A 17,054-nucleotide genomic window follows, 5' to 3' on the forward strand; every position below is an offset into this window, starting at 1 on the left:
TAGTAAATCTAATAAAAAGCAAAGGGTAGATTTAAATAATTTCTTTTATTCACACTTATGTAGGCATATTGCACAAAAATTTTATATCAACACAGCAAATGTCTACAAAAGGAAAAGGGAGTATATGTATTACAGTATAGAAATATAGTTGTCTACAACTAATTTTACTTTATAATAAATTACCATATTGTATGTCTCAGTGCTACTGTTTTTTCAGAGAAACAGCTACAACTAAGAAAAAGAAAATTCTATAAATAACCATTATTTTCACAAGATTTTCCTTCAAAGTAACTGTCCTTCAGTACAAAAGTAGTTGATTTAGACATGAACATAAACAAGCTGTTTACTGCAGCTGAGCTAGCAGTGGTTCGCAGTTAGACAGAAACTCCAACCCCTCCACAGCTTCTATAAGGCCATTCACTTTCTCTGGTGGCAGCACTACACTTGCATTATTGCGGAACTTTTTCTGCAGGCTCTCATCACTCAGTGGCTTCCTCCAATGGCCATAGAAGGTGTCACAATGACCTTGTAACACAATTCCATTCACTAAAGTGACCTGCACTTCACCATACATTCGGTCAAAGTTGGCTGGATTGTCCTGGGGGTGCTCTACACGGACGTGGGAGAGCAGGGCATGAAGCTCTGGCCTCAGTAGTGCTTCAGGCTGGAAGGACTGCACTGTTACCTGGCCATCGAGCAGAGTGGTGCAAGCATTGAACTGGAAGGAGTGACGTGCCTGGTGCTCTGACTCTGGGAAGGGCCGATTTATATACTTTGAATGTGGCACCCGTAGTAGGATTTCCTGCACTGAGTTTGGGGAGATGACTCCATCAGAAAGATGCAGCAAAGCCTTGTGGACATGGGCAGCAGCATCAGCAACCCAGTGCATGCCCAAGTGTGCTGGAAATCGCTTAAAGGCAATATCTTGTGTCTCCAAAAGGAATGTGTGCTCTGCCTCCTCGGGCAACACCATCGGCCTTGGGCTATAGTCTTCATAAAATGCACTAAAACCAGCTACCCCAGGAACTCCATCCAGGACCAGGGGGCTTGCCTCCAGCCCACGTGAGGCTAGCAGGGCAGCTTCAAGGCCCAGACGAGAGGCATTACCAATGTGCAGAGGCTTGGACTGAGTGGCAGCATTGGCCATTGGCGCCCCTGCTAATGAGGCAGCGATGGCCAAGGCATGGCTGCACTGAGAATGGTCGAGGGAAAGGAGCCGGGCACAGGCAGCAGCACTTCCCAGTGTCCCCACGACACTAGGGGGATGGAACCTTGAAAAAAATAATTTAAAAGGATATTTAATTCATGCCTTTTAATGCATTTATTAAAAACTATTCCGAAAAGTTTGCATACAATTACAAAATCATAGTCTTCATGTCAGACATTACAGATCATATTTATGGCATAACTTAAAACATATCATATCGGTTGCTGAAAAATCAGTCACAGCAGAAATGTCTCATTTATTCTATTCATCCATCTGTGTTTTTAGTCATGGACCGACCTACAGTACATAGGTTAAGGTTATGTTTAAAGGTAAGGCTAGCATTCCTTTCTTAAGGTTTATGTATATAAAATTTAACCACACTCACATTGTTCAGTTGAATTTGTTTACTACAGTGGCAGTTCTGTTTAAACTGCCCTCAAAATATTACTTATTTTAATACTATTATTACTAATTTTAGGACTATATTAGAACGATGAGGTATCGTGTTATGATGGTTGCTCAACCTTGTTTTACGGTGATGTGTAGAGAATTATTTTTTTTTGTTATAGAGACAATTCTTACCTCTTAGGAATGTTGTGGGCTTCATTGGAAAATCTCATCAGGCGACCTTGCATCTCAATGCCAATGTTAAAGGCCATTAGGAGGTCCAGACCACTTGGCTTGCTGTTTTTGGGAAACATGTCACAAATGGCAAGAAGAGCAGGAAGCACTGCACCAGAGGGATGAGTTGCAGGGTGCCAAGTATCATCAAAGTCCATAGAATGAACCTGAAGAAGACATGCTAATCATCAAATGGTGCCTAGTAAGTACACAATTTGGCTTATTACTGGCAATGCAAGCTGTCTGCTACATATACTTTAAAAGTATACCAATTCCTTTATAAAGGTCAAGATGTAGCTTTTAGCTCTTTACCCTAGTTGAACAATATCACATGAATGGATCAACATTTAACCACAGGACAATATGAGAAAGGCTTAATAACAGTTTCATTTCCTTTTATTTGCCAATAATGCTATGGGGAGAAATTTTTTTTTTCAGTCCCTTATTTCAAGTATGAAAAGGAATACTCACTGCTACTCCATTGACTAAGGCAGCTAGGGTTGGGGAAAGCTTGGTTCCACTGCGCCCATAAACAAAGCTGATGTCATCGGGAGCGTACATGTGCTTTGAGAGAAAAGAGGAAAGATGGGTCACTTGCTGTTACATACAATGAGCTCTGCCAAAGTAGCCTGTGGACAGGCTTTATTTTAGCATTGGATACAGCATTGCTTTTGTACAAACAGGAGTTAAGGTTTGAAAGATTGGAAAAACTTGACAGTGTAGACAAAACACACACAAAATAAATTCGAAAGGGGTGTTAGGGGTGAAGTATATTCTATAAAGCCCATGCCATTGTTCTAGGGTCAGCATTTGGTGCTAACTCTGTGCTGAGAAGAGAATTATTAACATGTTGTTCTGTTCAGAAATGTTGTACTTTCTCCTTATACTTAGAAATGAACGTCCATTAAACCATATATTTATAATCATTTGTACTCCCTTATTAGTTTATTGTTAACATGTTGCTGTTTTGTGCCATTACCTGGCAATGCTGAAGTGCAAGTTCAAACACTTCAGTGGTGCTACCCAGCAGACCTACACCAATGCTGTCCAGCACCATGCGTTTGCTTCTTTGGAGTACGACTGGTGACAGATGACTTGGCTGCACTCTCTGGATGAATCGACCAAAGCTGCTGGTTACAGTCTCCTCGGGGTTGGGTCGGTCCATGACTAAAAACACAGGAGGAAGAAAGGAATAAATGAGAGATTTCTGCTGTGACTGCTTTTTCAGCAACCAAGTAACCTGCTAAATATGTTTTGGTACACCAGGTTACTTTAAATCTTTGTCCAATTTGATCAATATAAGAGTGTGTTAAGAGTAGTAGAGTTAGCTCACCATCTAGTGCGGGTTTATGGAGTCCTCTGATTGTAGATAGGGTGGACACTTGTCTGAATGATCTCTAGATAATTGAAAAATTTGTATCATAGAATGTATTAGTATTAACATAACACAAGATATATGTCATGTTTTTTTAACAAGCATGAGTTCATGATTCTTTATTCTAAATAATCCAGCTATATTTTACTAGATTATAGAAATAGTTAAGGTTAGGAGCATCAGGAGTAACGTATACCACGGTCCAAGTTGTCATAAAAAATAGTAAAGAAGCAAAGAAAGCTGAAAAGACACTTTCCACAGCAACATTGTCATTCATTAATATGAAAATTCTAAAAAAGCATCATTACCTGTACTGTGGGAAGCATATTGTATCTCTGTATGGTTGAGGATATTTATGTGGATGTCAAACTGAAGGAGCCTACAGTAGGCTTTTCTTTGTCTCTGCACACAATGTCTTTGTAGCTGATGCTCTTGCTTCTCAGGTGAGTCCTCATGTTCTCTTTATATAGCACGAAAAACTCACCAATCGCAAGACTGGAACTTCCAAAACCTTTTTACGCAACAGGGGTGGATATTTCGTCATTTGAGTAGAAACTTTAAAGTCCCAGCATTTGACCAATTATGTCATCCTTCAAGTTGAGGCAACAGGTTGGTTGGGAGCCTTAAAGCTCCATCTACTTCACTTAAGCACATTTCTATTAAAAGAGAATCCTTCCACTGCCATCCAATAGTACTTATACTACAGATTTACAGCAGGTAAGTGAAGTTTTTTACATACTTTATATGATTTCTTAATGTTTCTTCTATTTGGCCATTTGGGCCACCTGGACGTGGCTCAGATTTGCAGGTATGTTAATGTTATATTGTAAATCTTGAACTTATTTTAGAATTACAATATTAGCTTACATAACATTTCACAAGATTTACATATAATCTTAAATAAAATTTAATAATCTTATAATATTAATAATTCTTACAGGACAACAGCTGCAGTTTTCAACAGAATCATTAAGTTTACTGCAGGAGCAATAGAATTTTTGGTTATTAATTCTATCCTAATTCTGATTTGAATTTTATTAATTTTGATGGAATTTCTAATGGATATTTACAATAATATGCTTGATTTCATTCCTTTTTATGATTTGCAGCTGCTTATGACAATCTTGTTTGCAGGCATTAACCATTATTATGGAGGTCATAGTGGTGTGTCTTCTTCTTTCCACTTTTAATAGACTTCCATACCAGTTGGAAGGTAAAGTTTGCTTCACAGTGGACAATCAGAAATAATAATTTATAAATCTTTAAAAATGACTTTATATTCAATAACTATTTTTAAATACCCCTTTTCAGTTGCTACTCTTTCAATATTTACCATAATTTGTTTATATGGAACTCTGGCATCACTTGTTACTTCCATATACTCCAAGACCATAATACCAGTTGGACCCGCACTCATAAAGGTATTTTTAAATTGCTACAACATGGGAAATTTAAGTTGTTAAAAGTACTTAAATGATTTGAATGTCATTTTGTCTTGTACTTTTCATAGAATAATGATAAAAAGAAAAAATCTGCTGCTACAGCTCCATGTCCAATCTCATCTTCTCGTGGGACCAGTGGACTGCTAGAAATTGCGAAATTGCTGGGAAGCAAAGGTGTATGTGGTATACCAACAGATACTGTATATGCTTTGGCCGCTTCTTGCAAGCATCCAAGTGCAATAGAAAAAATCTACAATATTAAAGTGAGTACCATGCAATTCTTCATTTATATTTAATGTACTAACCTGTTTGAGAAAAAATTAACTTGTAATCATTTGCTTAAATTATCCTCCACAGGAACGTCCTGCAGAGAAGCCCATCTGCATCTGCATTTCTAGTTTGGAGCAGCTTGTTCCAACAAAACCACCATTTAGTCCATTGCTCTGGGAGTTCATGAGAAATGTATATCCAGGAGGCATCAGCTGTATTGTCCCAAAAGGAGACTGGCTCCTTAAACTTGGTAAGACAGCAGCATTAGAATGTCTGATCAAACATTTTCATTTTATTATTGTGTAACTTGCATAAACCTATTGTTTTAAGGTGTGGGGGCTGCATACGATCGTGTGGGGACCAAGGACAGCATAATGATTCGTGTCCCTGACCACACAGTCACTGCCCATCTGTGTGACATCACTGGGCCTTTGGCTATCACATCTGCAAATCCAAGTGGTGAACCTGACAGCACACATCATGACATGGTTATTAAGTAAGTTGTATTTCATGACTCATGACTGTTGCAATAAACTTGCAATGTACACTAAGGTTTGTTAAAAAATCATCAACCCTGTTCGTAGTCCAAATTAATATTGCTTCCTATTTTATTTATTTATAGAGCGGAGACTTTGTAATTATTTGTGCACTGAAATTCACTTATAGATTTTGTAATGATCCTTACTGTTTATGGTAAAAAAAAGAAACCACTGTGTAACCAAACATTTTTGGTAGTAAATAAAGGTTTTAATATTAAGGCATAACAGAAGAACTTTTAAATGTCTACCAGGCGCCTTGGACACAAGATCCAAGGAGTACTGTGTGATGGGCAGTCCAATGAGCTGGTAGGCTCAACTGTGGTCAACTGCCTGAAAATTGATGAAGGTAATCCAAAAATGAGTTTACCAAAGATACAGTATTTCTACATTGTTTACCTTTTTAATGTCCCTACTAATAGACGTTGCTTTTTAGGTACCATACATTTCCTGCGAGAAGGTTGTGTCCCTGCAACAAAGGTGCAGCAAATTTTTGTGAGGGTGAAAAACAGCATGTTATGAGAAATTAAGCTACAGCATCAAAGCATACAAACTTTGATTTAACTACAGTGTAAAAACTATGGTGATAAAAAGGCAAAATGTCTGACAGATTATTGGTAATAAATTTAAAAGTGAGAGCATGATGGTAAAATAACTATATAAACTATTAATGTTTTGTTGTTGTAAAAAACATTGTGGAATAAACATGCCCAGGAGAGATGGATGATATTATATACTTTAGATGGATGATAGTATATACTGTAGGTGTCTATATATGATATGTGAATATATATTTTTCTAAATGTGTTACCATTTATAAACATTGACACAGACACTAAATTATATGCTGGCATGTATGTTAATAGTATCTCCATTTTTTTTTTGTAATTTATTGCCTAAAGTGTAGGATAAATAAATCAAGAAAGAAATCATTCTTCTTCCTCTTCTTGTATTTTTGTTATTCGACCAATTTCTTTTTTATGGTATTTTAATAAAAGCATGTGTTACTACAAAAGGGTAATTAAAATAAAATCTATACACAAAGCACTTAAAAAGATCATAATATCTGAAGTGACCACAGTACAATCACTCCAATGTCTTTCAATATTTTACAATCAACTATTTATTGTGAGTGAAGCTATCCAATTGTTAAAATTATTATGAACTTTTATATGAAATGACACAGGGAAAAAATAAACTAATTAAAAATAAATAATATATATATATTTTTTTACTTATGCTGGCATACCCAGCAATTCAAACAACAGCTTTCTTATATTTGCGAATGATTGCCAATAACACTATTATTAGTCCAAGTACACTATGTGGCCAAATTCATATCACAACCATCCATCACACCTACAGTACAGTTTGTATAATCCCATTCAATTAATAAAGGGTTGGTCCTTCTTTTGATCTTGTAGTAACCGCGACTCTTTCAGGAAGGCTTTCAACGAGATTTTGGGCAAGGTTGTGGGGATTGCCCCATTTCAACCACATTAGTGAGATAAAGCACTGATGTTGGGTAAGAGTCCTGGATGCATTCAAAAAAGGCTGCTAACTAGCCAACTAGTTAAATCAGGTGCATTGGGAGCAGAGAAAACACCAAAATGTGCTGGACTTTCCTTCCAAACACTAATCTCATCCCTACCCATTTTCTCTTTCATCCCTTCATATCCCTAAGAAAAATGCGGGACCAATATATGTACAGTACATGTAAAAATCAAGTGTTCACTTTCTCCTGTACAGTTTATATTTATATTTAGTGTTGTAATATTTTTGTATAATTAAGGCTTTTTCATACTTTGTTTTATATTTTGTGATATAAACAAAACAAATCAAAAGTTAAACATAGTTCATAGTGATGGAGAACAGATTAATTCTATTTACATATATTCCTATGAACAAAGAATGAACCACTGTACGACCAAATCAGGTTACGAACAAAACTTAGGAATGAATTACATTTGTGAACTGAGGTTCCACTGTATTTTAAAAGAAGCAGCTAATTATAAAGTTTACAATGTGAAACACTGTTCTTTTGTCTTTTTCTTTACAAGGCTGCCTTTTCAAAAATATCAAGTGAATATATATATATCAATTCACTTGATATTTTTGAAAAGGCAGCCTTGTAAAGAAAAAGACAAAAGAACAGTGTATGTATGTATATATATATATATATATATATATATATATATATATATATATATATATATACTTGTTTTATTAACCTTGCTAAACTTCTCTTTTTACAGAAACACCTCTTATTCCCTAGACATTGAATTTTGTGTGCGACAGTTTAAAATCAGGAAATTTGATCTGTTGAACTAATATACACTTCAGTGAGGCAGCACACACCTGCCACATGTTAATACTTATCTCTTATTTTATTACAGTTTACTGTAATGTCTTTTTAATCATTACTTTGTTTGTAACAGTCCAAATAACTGCAGACCATTATGAACATGCTTATATTTCACCAGGTCTTTTATTGTGCTACAAGCATACCTTACTACTACCATAAACAGTGAAAAACAGTTTTATCATGTCCCTGCTTTTACTCCTTCTTCCACACTTGTAGGTCACGGTTCAAACAAGATTTCTCCCTAATGTAACCTCATACAAAAATATACACTCCCTGGGCTTGTTGCTCAGGTTTGCTGTTCTCTGGCAGAGCAGAGGTCTTGTTTACAGCTGGAAAGTGTGGATTTGAATAAGAATTTGTGGCATTTAAAAGCATTTTCTGTGGCGTAATCCAGATGGAGAATCAACACACACATACACACACATTAAAACAATTGTTTTTTTAAACCTGCCAAACCTCTAGTTTCACCCCTAAAATCATGCAGACTGTATGTAATCTGTAACAGTTTGGGGATTCCGGTCGCATGAAACTTATTGTTGACACACCCTCCATGTAAATAACAAATAAAGCATTTAAAAAAAGACAACTATAGTAAAACCTACAGGGGATTCCATTTACGTTTTATAACAAACCATAATGATATTTGTTTTAAACATTTATTTCATTTTTATTTTGTTAAATAAACACACACACACACACACACACACACACACACACACACACACACACACAACATACTGTATAGTTGAACATTGTTTAACACTTGTTAAATTATTTGTAATTCTTTCAATCATGTTCTTTTATTTGTGTTGCTTTTGTGTAATGAGTAATGTGTAATTCCTATAACCTTGTTTTACACCCCTATAGTATGTAACAAATTAACAACAATAAAAATAAACAACAAATAACAAGCAAATAAAATTTATTTAAATTCAATACAGTAAACTTCTATAAAATGTGTTTAAAATGCTTTCCCTTATTATATGTTTTACAATTATATTCTTATATTATAAACATTTTATATATGATGAGAAATGACAAGTTGGGGAATTTTATCTTATCATCTGACTTGAGAGTTCACAGTGTCATCTTACATTACCACACCTTGGTTTTTAATTAACTGATACCTCAATTTTGTATGTTTTTCCTGATAATATCCAGTACGTGTGATTATACAGAAGGAATGTCTGGCAATATGAATGTAATATACTGACCTAAAACTTCAGTTTTTATAGAAAATGTGTGCATGATGCGTTGGTGTAGTGGTTAGCACTGTCGCCTTGCACCTCCAGGGTCTGGGTTCAATTCCTGGCCAGGGTCGAATCCATTCTCTGTGTGCATGGAGTTTGCATGTTCTCCCTGTGCTTGGTGGGTTTCCTTCCACAGTTCAAAGATATGCAAGTTAGGCTAATTGCCGTTCCCCCCAAAAATTGCCCGTAGTGTATGTGTGTGCCCTGCGATAGATTGGCACCCTGTCCAGGATGTACCCTGCTTCGTGTACTAAGTCTCGTGGGATAGGCTCCTATCCCTTAATACAGGATGATGTGGTATAGAAGATGAGTGAGTGAGTTAGTGTGCATGGTAAATTACTTGGGAGTATGGATCTTCTTGTTAGAATTATTTATCCATGAAAAAAAAAAATTCTTATTGGTTAATTGGATGCCAAACATAAACATACATAAAAAAGACAATAGCTAAATTCTCACGGATTCTATTCACTATGAATAATGATACTTGTGTCACAAATGTTTCCAGTCCCATGCCACATGTTATTTTTGTTTAGGGCTTTTTTTGGGTTGCACAAGGTTTATACACATAGCCCATGACTGAAAGTGGAGAAAGTACAGGGTGGGCCTTTTATATGGATACACCTTAACAAAATGAGAATGGTTGTTGATATTAACTTCCTGTTTGTGGCACATTAGTATATGTGAGGGGGAAAACTTTTCAAGATGGGTGGTGACCATGGTGGCCATTTTGAAGTCGGTCATTTTGAAACCAACTTTTGTTTTTTCAATAGAAAGAGGGTCATGTGACACATCAAACATTGGGAATTTCACAAGAAAAACAATAGTGTGCCTGTTTTTAACAAAACTTAATTCTTTCAATTATCCAAATCATCACCTATCCACCACCTTGCTTGACAGTGGGTTTGAGGAATTTATGCCGAAATGCTGTTTGGGTTTTGCAAAAGGCCAAACAACTCCACTTTGCTCCATTTGTCCGGAGGACATTGTTCTAGAAGCCTTGTGGTTTGATCAGATGTAGTTTTGCAAACCTCAGTCATGTATTTTTTTGGCAGACCTATCCAACAACAAACTGTACTTGCTCAGTCTTCTTGTAATTGTGCTAACATTTAACATGCTCAGTGAGGTCTGTTGGCTCTGAGATGTAGCTTTTTTTTTTTTATATATTTCTCTGGTCATTGCACGGTCTGAGATTGGGGTCAATGTGCTTGGCCATTTACACCTGGGAAGATTGGCAACTGTCTTGAGTGCTTTCCATTTGTGAATAATCTTTCTTACTGTAAAATGTTGAACCCCAAATTGTTTGGAATTGGTTTTATGACCCTTTCCAGATTGATGTGCAGCAACAATTGCTTCTCAAAGCCCATTGTTTATTTCTTCTCCTCTTGGCATTGTGTTGCCACACACCTGAATCCTCCAGACCAGATAAACTGTCTAATAAACCAGTCTAATAAACCAGATAAACCAGTCAAAACTTCTGCTACCATAGAGGTCTGTAGCACTACTAACGATAAATTAAAATTAAAACCTGATTGCAACTTACCATCTTAAATCCTGTGGAAGCAGCAAAGGGCTACTTAGTATTGGCCACATTTTTGTTAAATAAATACAGGTGCTTCTCAATAAATTAAAATATCATCAAAAAAAGTTAATTTATTTCAGTAATTCAATTCAAAAAGTGAAACTCATATATAGTAATATATAGATTCACTACACACAGGCTGACATAGTTTAAGTGTTTATTTCTTTTAATTCTGATGATTATGGCTTACAGCCAATAGAAACCCAAAACTCAGTATCTCAGAAAATGAGAATATTGTGAAAAAGTTTAATATTGGAGACTAATGTGGTCACACTTTAATTAGCTAATTAACTCAAAACACCTGCCAAGGTTTCCTGAGCCTTTAAATAGTCTCCTAGTCTGGTTCAGTGGGTCACAAAAGGTCATTGCTAAAGAAGCTGGCTATTTACAGACTGCTGTATCCAAACTCCTTAATGGAAAGTTGAATGGAAAGAAAAATGTGGCAGAAAAATGTACAAAAGCAACAGGGATACCCACAGCCTTAAATGGATTGTGAATCCAAGCCAATTCAAGAATTTGGGGAAGATTCAACAGGAGTAGACAGCAGCTGAAGTCAGTGCTTCAAGAGCCACCACACAAAGACGTATCCAGGACATGGGATACAACTGTCACATTCTTTGTGTCAAACCACTCTTGAACCAGAGACAACATCACATGGGCTAAGAACAAAAAGGATTGAACTGTTGCTCAGGGGGCCAAAGTCCTATTTTCAGATGAAAGTAAATTGTCTATTTCATTTGGAAATGAAGGTACCTGTGTCTGAAGGAAGAGAGGAGAGGCACAAAATCACACTTCAAGGTTGCTTGAAGTCCAATGTAAAGTTTGCAGTCAGTGGTGGTTTGGGGAGCCTCGTCTTCTGCTGGTGTTGGTCCACTGTGCTTTATCACGTTCAAGGTCAGCGCAGCCGTCTACCTGGACGTTTTAGAACATTTTATGCTTCCCTCTGCTGACCAGCTTTATGGAGATGCTGATTTCATTTTTCAGCAGGACGTGGCACCTGCCCACACTGCCAAAAGTACTAATATCTGGTTTAAGTACCATGGTATTGCTGTGCTTGATAGACCAGCAAACTCACCCTACCTAAACGCCTAGAAATCTAGGATCATTAAATCCGGCTGTTCATGACATCACTTTTACTCAACATGCATATAAGAGTAGGTATTTTATTAGCACCATGGTTTTGGGAGCATATGAGACAAACTGGTTTTAAACTTCCCGCAGGAAAAAAAACATACAATGATCTGTCCATAGAAATTTTGAACGCCTGCTTTGAGGGCAAAAGTTGTATTTGTCCCAAAAAGTGATGAATACGTACCACAAATCAAATGTCTCAACAATAAATTGACAGATGGCACAGGCAGCAGCACTGGGGATTAATTAAATGTAGATGTCACTTGGATGACAGGGAAGCAAGACACTCTGCAATCCTGAGTGTTCTAAACGTTATGTCTCTACATCATACAGCAGTCGCACTCCTACATGTGGGAGACTTGAATAGTCCCGCGGGAGTGTTAACTCTCAGTGCAGCTTTTTAATCAGAATACGAGGGATGCACAAATGCAGAAGACAACAATAACATGAAACTTGTCCTTTTTAGAGTACTCCCAACTTTCGTGGCTTGCACAATATGTCACTGAGCCATTCTAACAGTTTACACATCCCATGGAAAACGAAACAAAAAAAAAAAAACTTTTTCCACAAGGAAAATTACTTAAAATTACTTAATTTCCTTAAGCCTCGATAATCTTCTGTTGAAGAAATTATATTTAGTTTATTTTTATTGAACAAAACCAAAACAAAATATACATTTAAAATAGCACCAATATGTTTGGATAAACATATACCAAAACAGGGCACACACTAAACGAAAACAAGTAAGAAATAGCAAAAAACACTGAAAGAAAGAAAAAAGTTGTAAATAAATAAAATAGTTGAGTAAATACAAATACAAAGGGGTCTCTTTATTCCTCTTCCAATAAACCAAGGTCTCTTATTATTCCACAAATCTTGGAATCTCAATGAAACACATTTCCTTCTCTCATCTTTGGTCACTGCTCTATGCTTAAAGTGTAAAGAAAAATATTTGTAATCTGACAAATACGATGGCCTTTAAAAGCAAATCATTAACTCATACAGTAGGGCTTGTACTATGCCATAAGTGCCATGTCTATGTACTTGTGCACTTGTCCGAATCAGCCCATTATAAAGATTTTATTAGGGAATTTACAATAATAGTCGTTTTTTAAATGTTTGTTTTCAGATTTTTATAAAATTATCTATTTTTTTTATTATATACCAATTATCATATTATAACGTAGTAAATCTACTAAAAAGCAAAGGGTAGATTTAAATAATTTCTTTTATTCACACTTATGTAGGCATATTGCACAAAAATTTAATATCAACACAGCAAATGTCTACAAAAGGAAAAGGGAGTATATGTATTACAGTATAGAAATATAGTTGTCTACAACTAATTTCACTTTATAATAAATTACCATATTGTATGTCTCAGTGCTACTGTTTTTTCAGAGAAACAGCTACAACTAATTAAAAGAAAAAGAAATAATTCTATAAATAACCATTATTTTCACAAGAGTTTCCTTCAAAGTAACTGTCCTTCAGTACAAAAGTAGTTGATTTAGACATGAACATAAACAAGCTGTTTACTGCAGCTGAGCTAGCAGTGGTTCGCAGTTAGACAGAAACTCCAACCCCTCCACAGCTTCTATAAGGCCATTCACTTTCTCTGGTGGCAGCACTACACTTGCATTATTGCGGAACTTTTTCTGCAGGCTCTCATCACTCAGTGGCTTCCTCCAATGGCCATAGAAGGTGTCACAATGACCTTGTAACACAATTCCATTCACTAAAGTGACCTGCACTTCACCATACATTCGGTCAAAGTTGGCTGGATTGTTCTGGGGGTGCTCTACACGGACGCGGGAGAGCAGGGCATGAAGCTCTGGCCTCAGTAGTGCTTCAGGCTGAAAGGACTGCACTGTTACCTGGCCATCGAGCAGAGTGGTGCAAGCATTGAACTGGAAGGAGTGACGTGCCTGGTGCTCTGACATTGGGAAGGGCCGATTTATATACTTTGAATGTGGCACCCGTAGTAGGATTTCCTGCACTGAGTTTGGGGAGATGACTCCATCAGAAAGATGCAGCAAAGCCTTGTGGACATGGGCAGCAGCATCAGCAACCCAGTGCATGCCCAAGTGGGCTGGAAATCGCTTAAAGGCAATATCTTGTGTCTCCAAAAGGAATGTGTGCTCTGCCTCTTCGGGCAACACCATCGGCCTTGGGCTATAGTCTTCATAAAATGCACTAAAACCAGCTACCCCAGGAACTCCATCCAGGACCAGGGGGCTTGCCTCCAGCCCACGTGAGGCTAGCAGGGCAGCTTCAAGGCCCAGACGAGAGGCATTACCAATGTGCAGAGGCTTGGACTGAGTGGCAGCATTGGCCATTGGCGCCCCTGCTAATGAGGCAGCGATGGCCAAGGCATGGCTGCACTGAGAATGGTCGAGGGAAAGGAGCCGGGCACAGGCAGCAGCACTTCCCAGTGTCCCCACGACACTAGGGGGATGGAACCTTGAAAAAAATAATTTAAAAGGATATTTAATTCATGCCTTTTAATGCATTTATTAAAAACTATTCCGAAAAGTTTGCATACAATTACAAAATCATAGTCTTCAAGTCAGACATTACAGATCATATTTATGGCATAACTTAAAACATATCATATCGGTTGCTGAAAAATCAGTCACAGCAGAAATGTCTCATTTATTCTATTCATCCATCTGTGTTTTTAGTCATGGACCGACCTACAGTACATAGGTTAAGGTTATGTTTAAAGGTAAGGCTAGCATTCCTTTCTTAAGGTTTATGTATATAAAATTTAACCACACTCACATTGTTCAGTTGAATTTGTTTACTACAGTGGCAGTTCTGTTTAAACTGCCCTCAAAATATTACTTATTTTAATATATTATTACTAATTTTAAGACTATATTAGAACGATGAGGTATCGTGTTATGATGGTTGCTCAACCTTGTTTTACGGTGATGTGTAGAGAATTATTATTTTTTGTTATAGAGACAATTCTTACCTCTTAGGAATGTTGTGGGCTTCATTGGAGAATCTCATCAGGCGACCTTGCATCTCAATACCAATGTTAAAGGCCATTAGGAGGTCCAGACCACTTGGCTTGCTGTTTTTGGGAAACATGTCACAAATGGCAAGAAGAGCAGGAAGCACTGCACCAGAGGGATGAGTTGCAGGGTGCCAAGTATCATCAAAGTCCATAGAATGAACCTGAAGAAGACATGCTAATCATCAAATGGTGCCTTGTAAGTACACAATTTGGCTTATTACTGGCAATGCAAGCTGTCTGCTACATATACTTTAGAAGTATACCAATTCCTTTATAAAGGTCAAGATGTGGCTTTTAACTCTTTACCCTAGTTGAACAATATCACATGAATGGATCAACATTTGACCACAGGACAATATGAGAAAGGCTTAATAACAGTTTCATTTCCTTTTATTTGCCAATGATGCTATGGGGAGAATTTTTTTTTTCAGTCCTTCATTTCAACTCCCCCAACTCCCCCCCCCCCCACCTGTCTCAGGTGGACAAGTTATGTTTGTTTTCCACTTTTCTTCTTTAATATCTAAGTATAGGGATTAGTTAAAATAAAAGTGACATAAAACACTGTGATTTATTATTTCTCAGGCCCTGAAGATCACAAATATTTGTTTCTAAGAAAAAAAAACTACCATATTGGAAAAGACAATCATTGTCTGTAAGATGTAAAATGTATTTACTGTATGACCCACAGTATGAACAGGAATACTCACTGCTACTCCATTGACTAAGGCAGCTAGGGTTGGGGAAAGCTTGGTTCCACTGCGCCCATAAACAAAGCTGATGTCATCGGGAGCGTACATGTGCTTTGAGAGAAAAGAGGAAAGATGGGTCACTTGCTGTTACATACAATGAGCTCTGCCAAAGTAGCCTGTGGACAGGCTTTATTTTAGCATTGGATACAGCATTGCTTTTGTACAAACAGGAGTTAAGGTTTGAAAGATTGGAAAAACTTGACAGTGTAGACAAAACACACACAAAATAAATTCGAAAGGGGTGTTAGGGGTGAAGTATATTCTATAAAGCCCATGCCATTGTTCTAGGGTCAGCATTTGGTGCTAACTCTGTGCTGAGAAGAGAATTATTAACATGTTGTTCTGTTCAGAAATGTTGTACTTTCTCCTTATACTTAGAAATGAACGTCCATTAAACCATATATTTATAATCATTTGTACTCCCTTATTAGTTTATTGTTAACATGTTGCTGTTGTGTGCCATTACCTGGCAATGCTGAAGTGCAAGTTCAAACACTTCAGTGGTGCTACCCAGCAGACCTACACCAATGCTGTCCAGCACCATGCGTTTGCTTCTTTGGAGTACGACTGGTGACAGATGACTTGGCTGCACTCTCTGGATGAATCGACCAAAGCTGCTGGTTACAGTCTCCTCGGGGTTGGGTCGGTCCATGACTAAAAACACAGGAGGAAGAAAGGAATAAATGAGAGATTTCTGCTGTGACTGCTTTTTCAGCAACCAAGTAACCTGCTAAATATGTTTTGGTACACCAGGTTACTTTAAATCTTTGTCCAATTTGATCAATATAAGAGTGTGTTAAGAGTAGTAGAGTTAGCTCACCATCTAGTGCGGGTTTATGGAGTCCTCTGATTGTAGATAGGGTGGACACTTGTCTGAATGATCTCTAGATAATTGAAAAATTTGTATCATAGAATGTATTAGTATTAACATAACACAAGATATATGTCATGTTTTTTTAACAAGCATGAGTTCAATATTCTTTATTCTAAATAATCCAGCTATATTTTACTAGATTATAGAAATAGTTAAGGTTAGGAGCATCAGGAGTAACGTATACCACGGTCCAAGTTGTCATATAAAAATAGTAAAGAAGCAAAGAAAGCTGAAAAGACACTTTCCACAGCAACATTGTCATTCATTAATATGAAAATTCTAAAAAAGCATCATTACCTGTACTGTGGGAAGCATATTGTATCTCTGTATGGTTGAGGATATTTATGTGGATGTCAAACTGAAGGAGCCTACAGTAGGTTTTTCTTTGTCTCTGCACACAATGTCTTTGTAGCTGATGCTCTTGCTTCTCAGGTGAGTCCTCATGTTCTCTTTATATAGCACAAAACACTCACCAATCGCAAGACTGGAACTTCCAAAACCTTTTTACGCAACAAGGGTGGGATATTTCGTCATTTGAGTAGAAACTTTAAAGTCCTAGCATTTGACCAATTATGTCATCCTTCAAGTTGAGGCAACAGGTTGGTTGGGAGCCTTAAAGCTACTTCACTT

The 17,054-nt window shown here is 37.1% G+C and overlaps 3 protein-coding genes across 3 annotated transcripts; 1 reads left to right on the top strand and 2 right to left on the bottom strand.

The window, feature by feature from the left end:
• Nucleotides 1-343: 343 nt before the first annotated feature.
• On the bottom strand, nt 344-3,544 carry LOC128532180 (cis-aconitate decarboxylase-like). The gene is made up of 6 exons (XM_053506411.1): nt 3,512-3,544; nt 3,162-3,225; nt 2,808-2,995; nt 2,300-2,392; nt 1,790-1,995; nt 344-1,271 (listed from the first exon to the last, which is right to left on the bottom strand). The coding sequence occupies exons 1-6, from the start codon at nt 3,527-3,529 to the stop codon at nt 344-346; spliced, it is 1,497 nt and encodes a 498-aa protein (XP_053362386.1). The 5' UTR covers nt 3,530-3,544.
• LOC128531839 (putative threonylcarbamoyl-AMP synthase) lies at nt 3,543-5,973 on the top strand. Its single transcript, XM_053505997.1, has 5 exons — nt 3,543-3,587; nt 5,003-5,165; nt 5,246-5,411; nt 5,706-5,800; nt 5,888-5,973. The coding sequence occupies exons 1-5, from the start codon at nt 3,543-3,545 to the stop codon at nt 5,971-5,973; spliced, it is 555 nt and encodes a 184-aa protein (XP_053361972.1).
• Nucleotides 5,974-13,311: 7,338 nt separating this feature from the next.
• On the bottom strand, nt 13,312-16,754 carry LOC128532187 (cis-aconitate decarboxylase-like). The gene is made up of 6 exons (XM_053506419.1): nt 16,722-16,754; nt 16,371-16,434; nt 16,017-16,204; nt 15,509-15,601; nt 14,757-14,962; nt 13,312-14,239 (listed from the first exon to the last, which is right to left on the bottom strand). The coding sequence occupies exons 1-6, from the start codon at nt 16,737-16,739 to the stop codon at nt 13,312-13,314; spliced, it is 1,497 nt and encodes a 498-aa protein (XP_053362394.1). The 5' UTR covers nt 16,740-16,754.
• Between the last annotated feature and the right edge of the window lie 300 nt (nt 16,755-17,054).

Source organism: Clarias gariepinus, chromosome 10, assembly GCF_024256425.1.
Source record: "Clarias gariepinus isolate MV-2021 ecotype Netherlands chromosome 10, CGAR_prim_01v2, whole genome shotgun sequence".
Lineage (NCBI taxonomy): Eukaryota > Metazoa > Chordata > Actinopteri > Siluriformes > Clariidae > Clarias > Clarias gariepinus.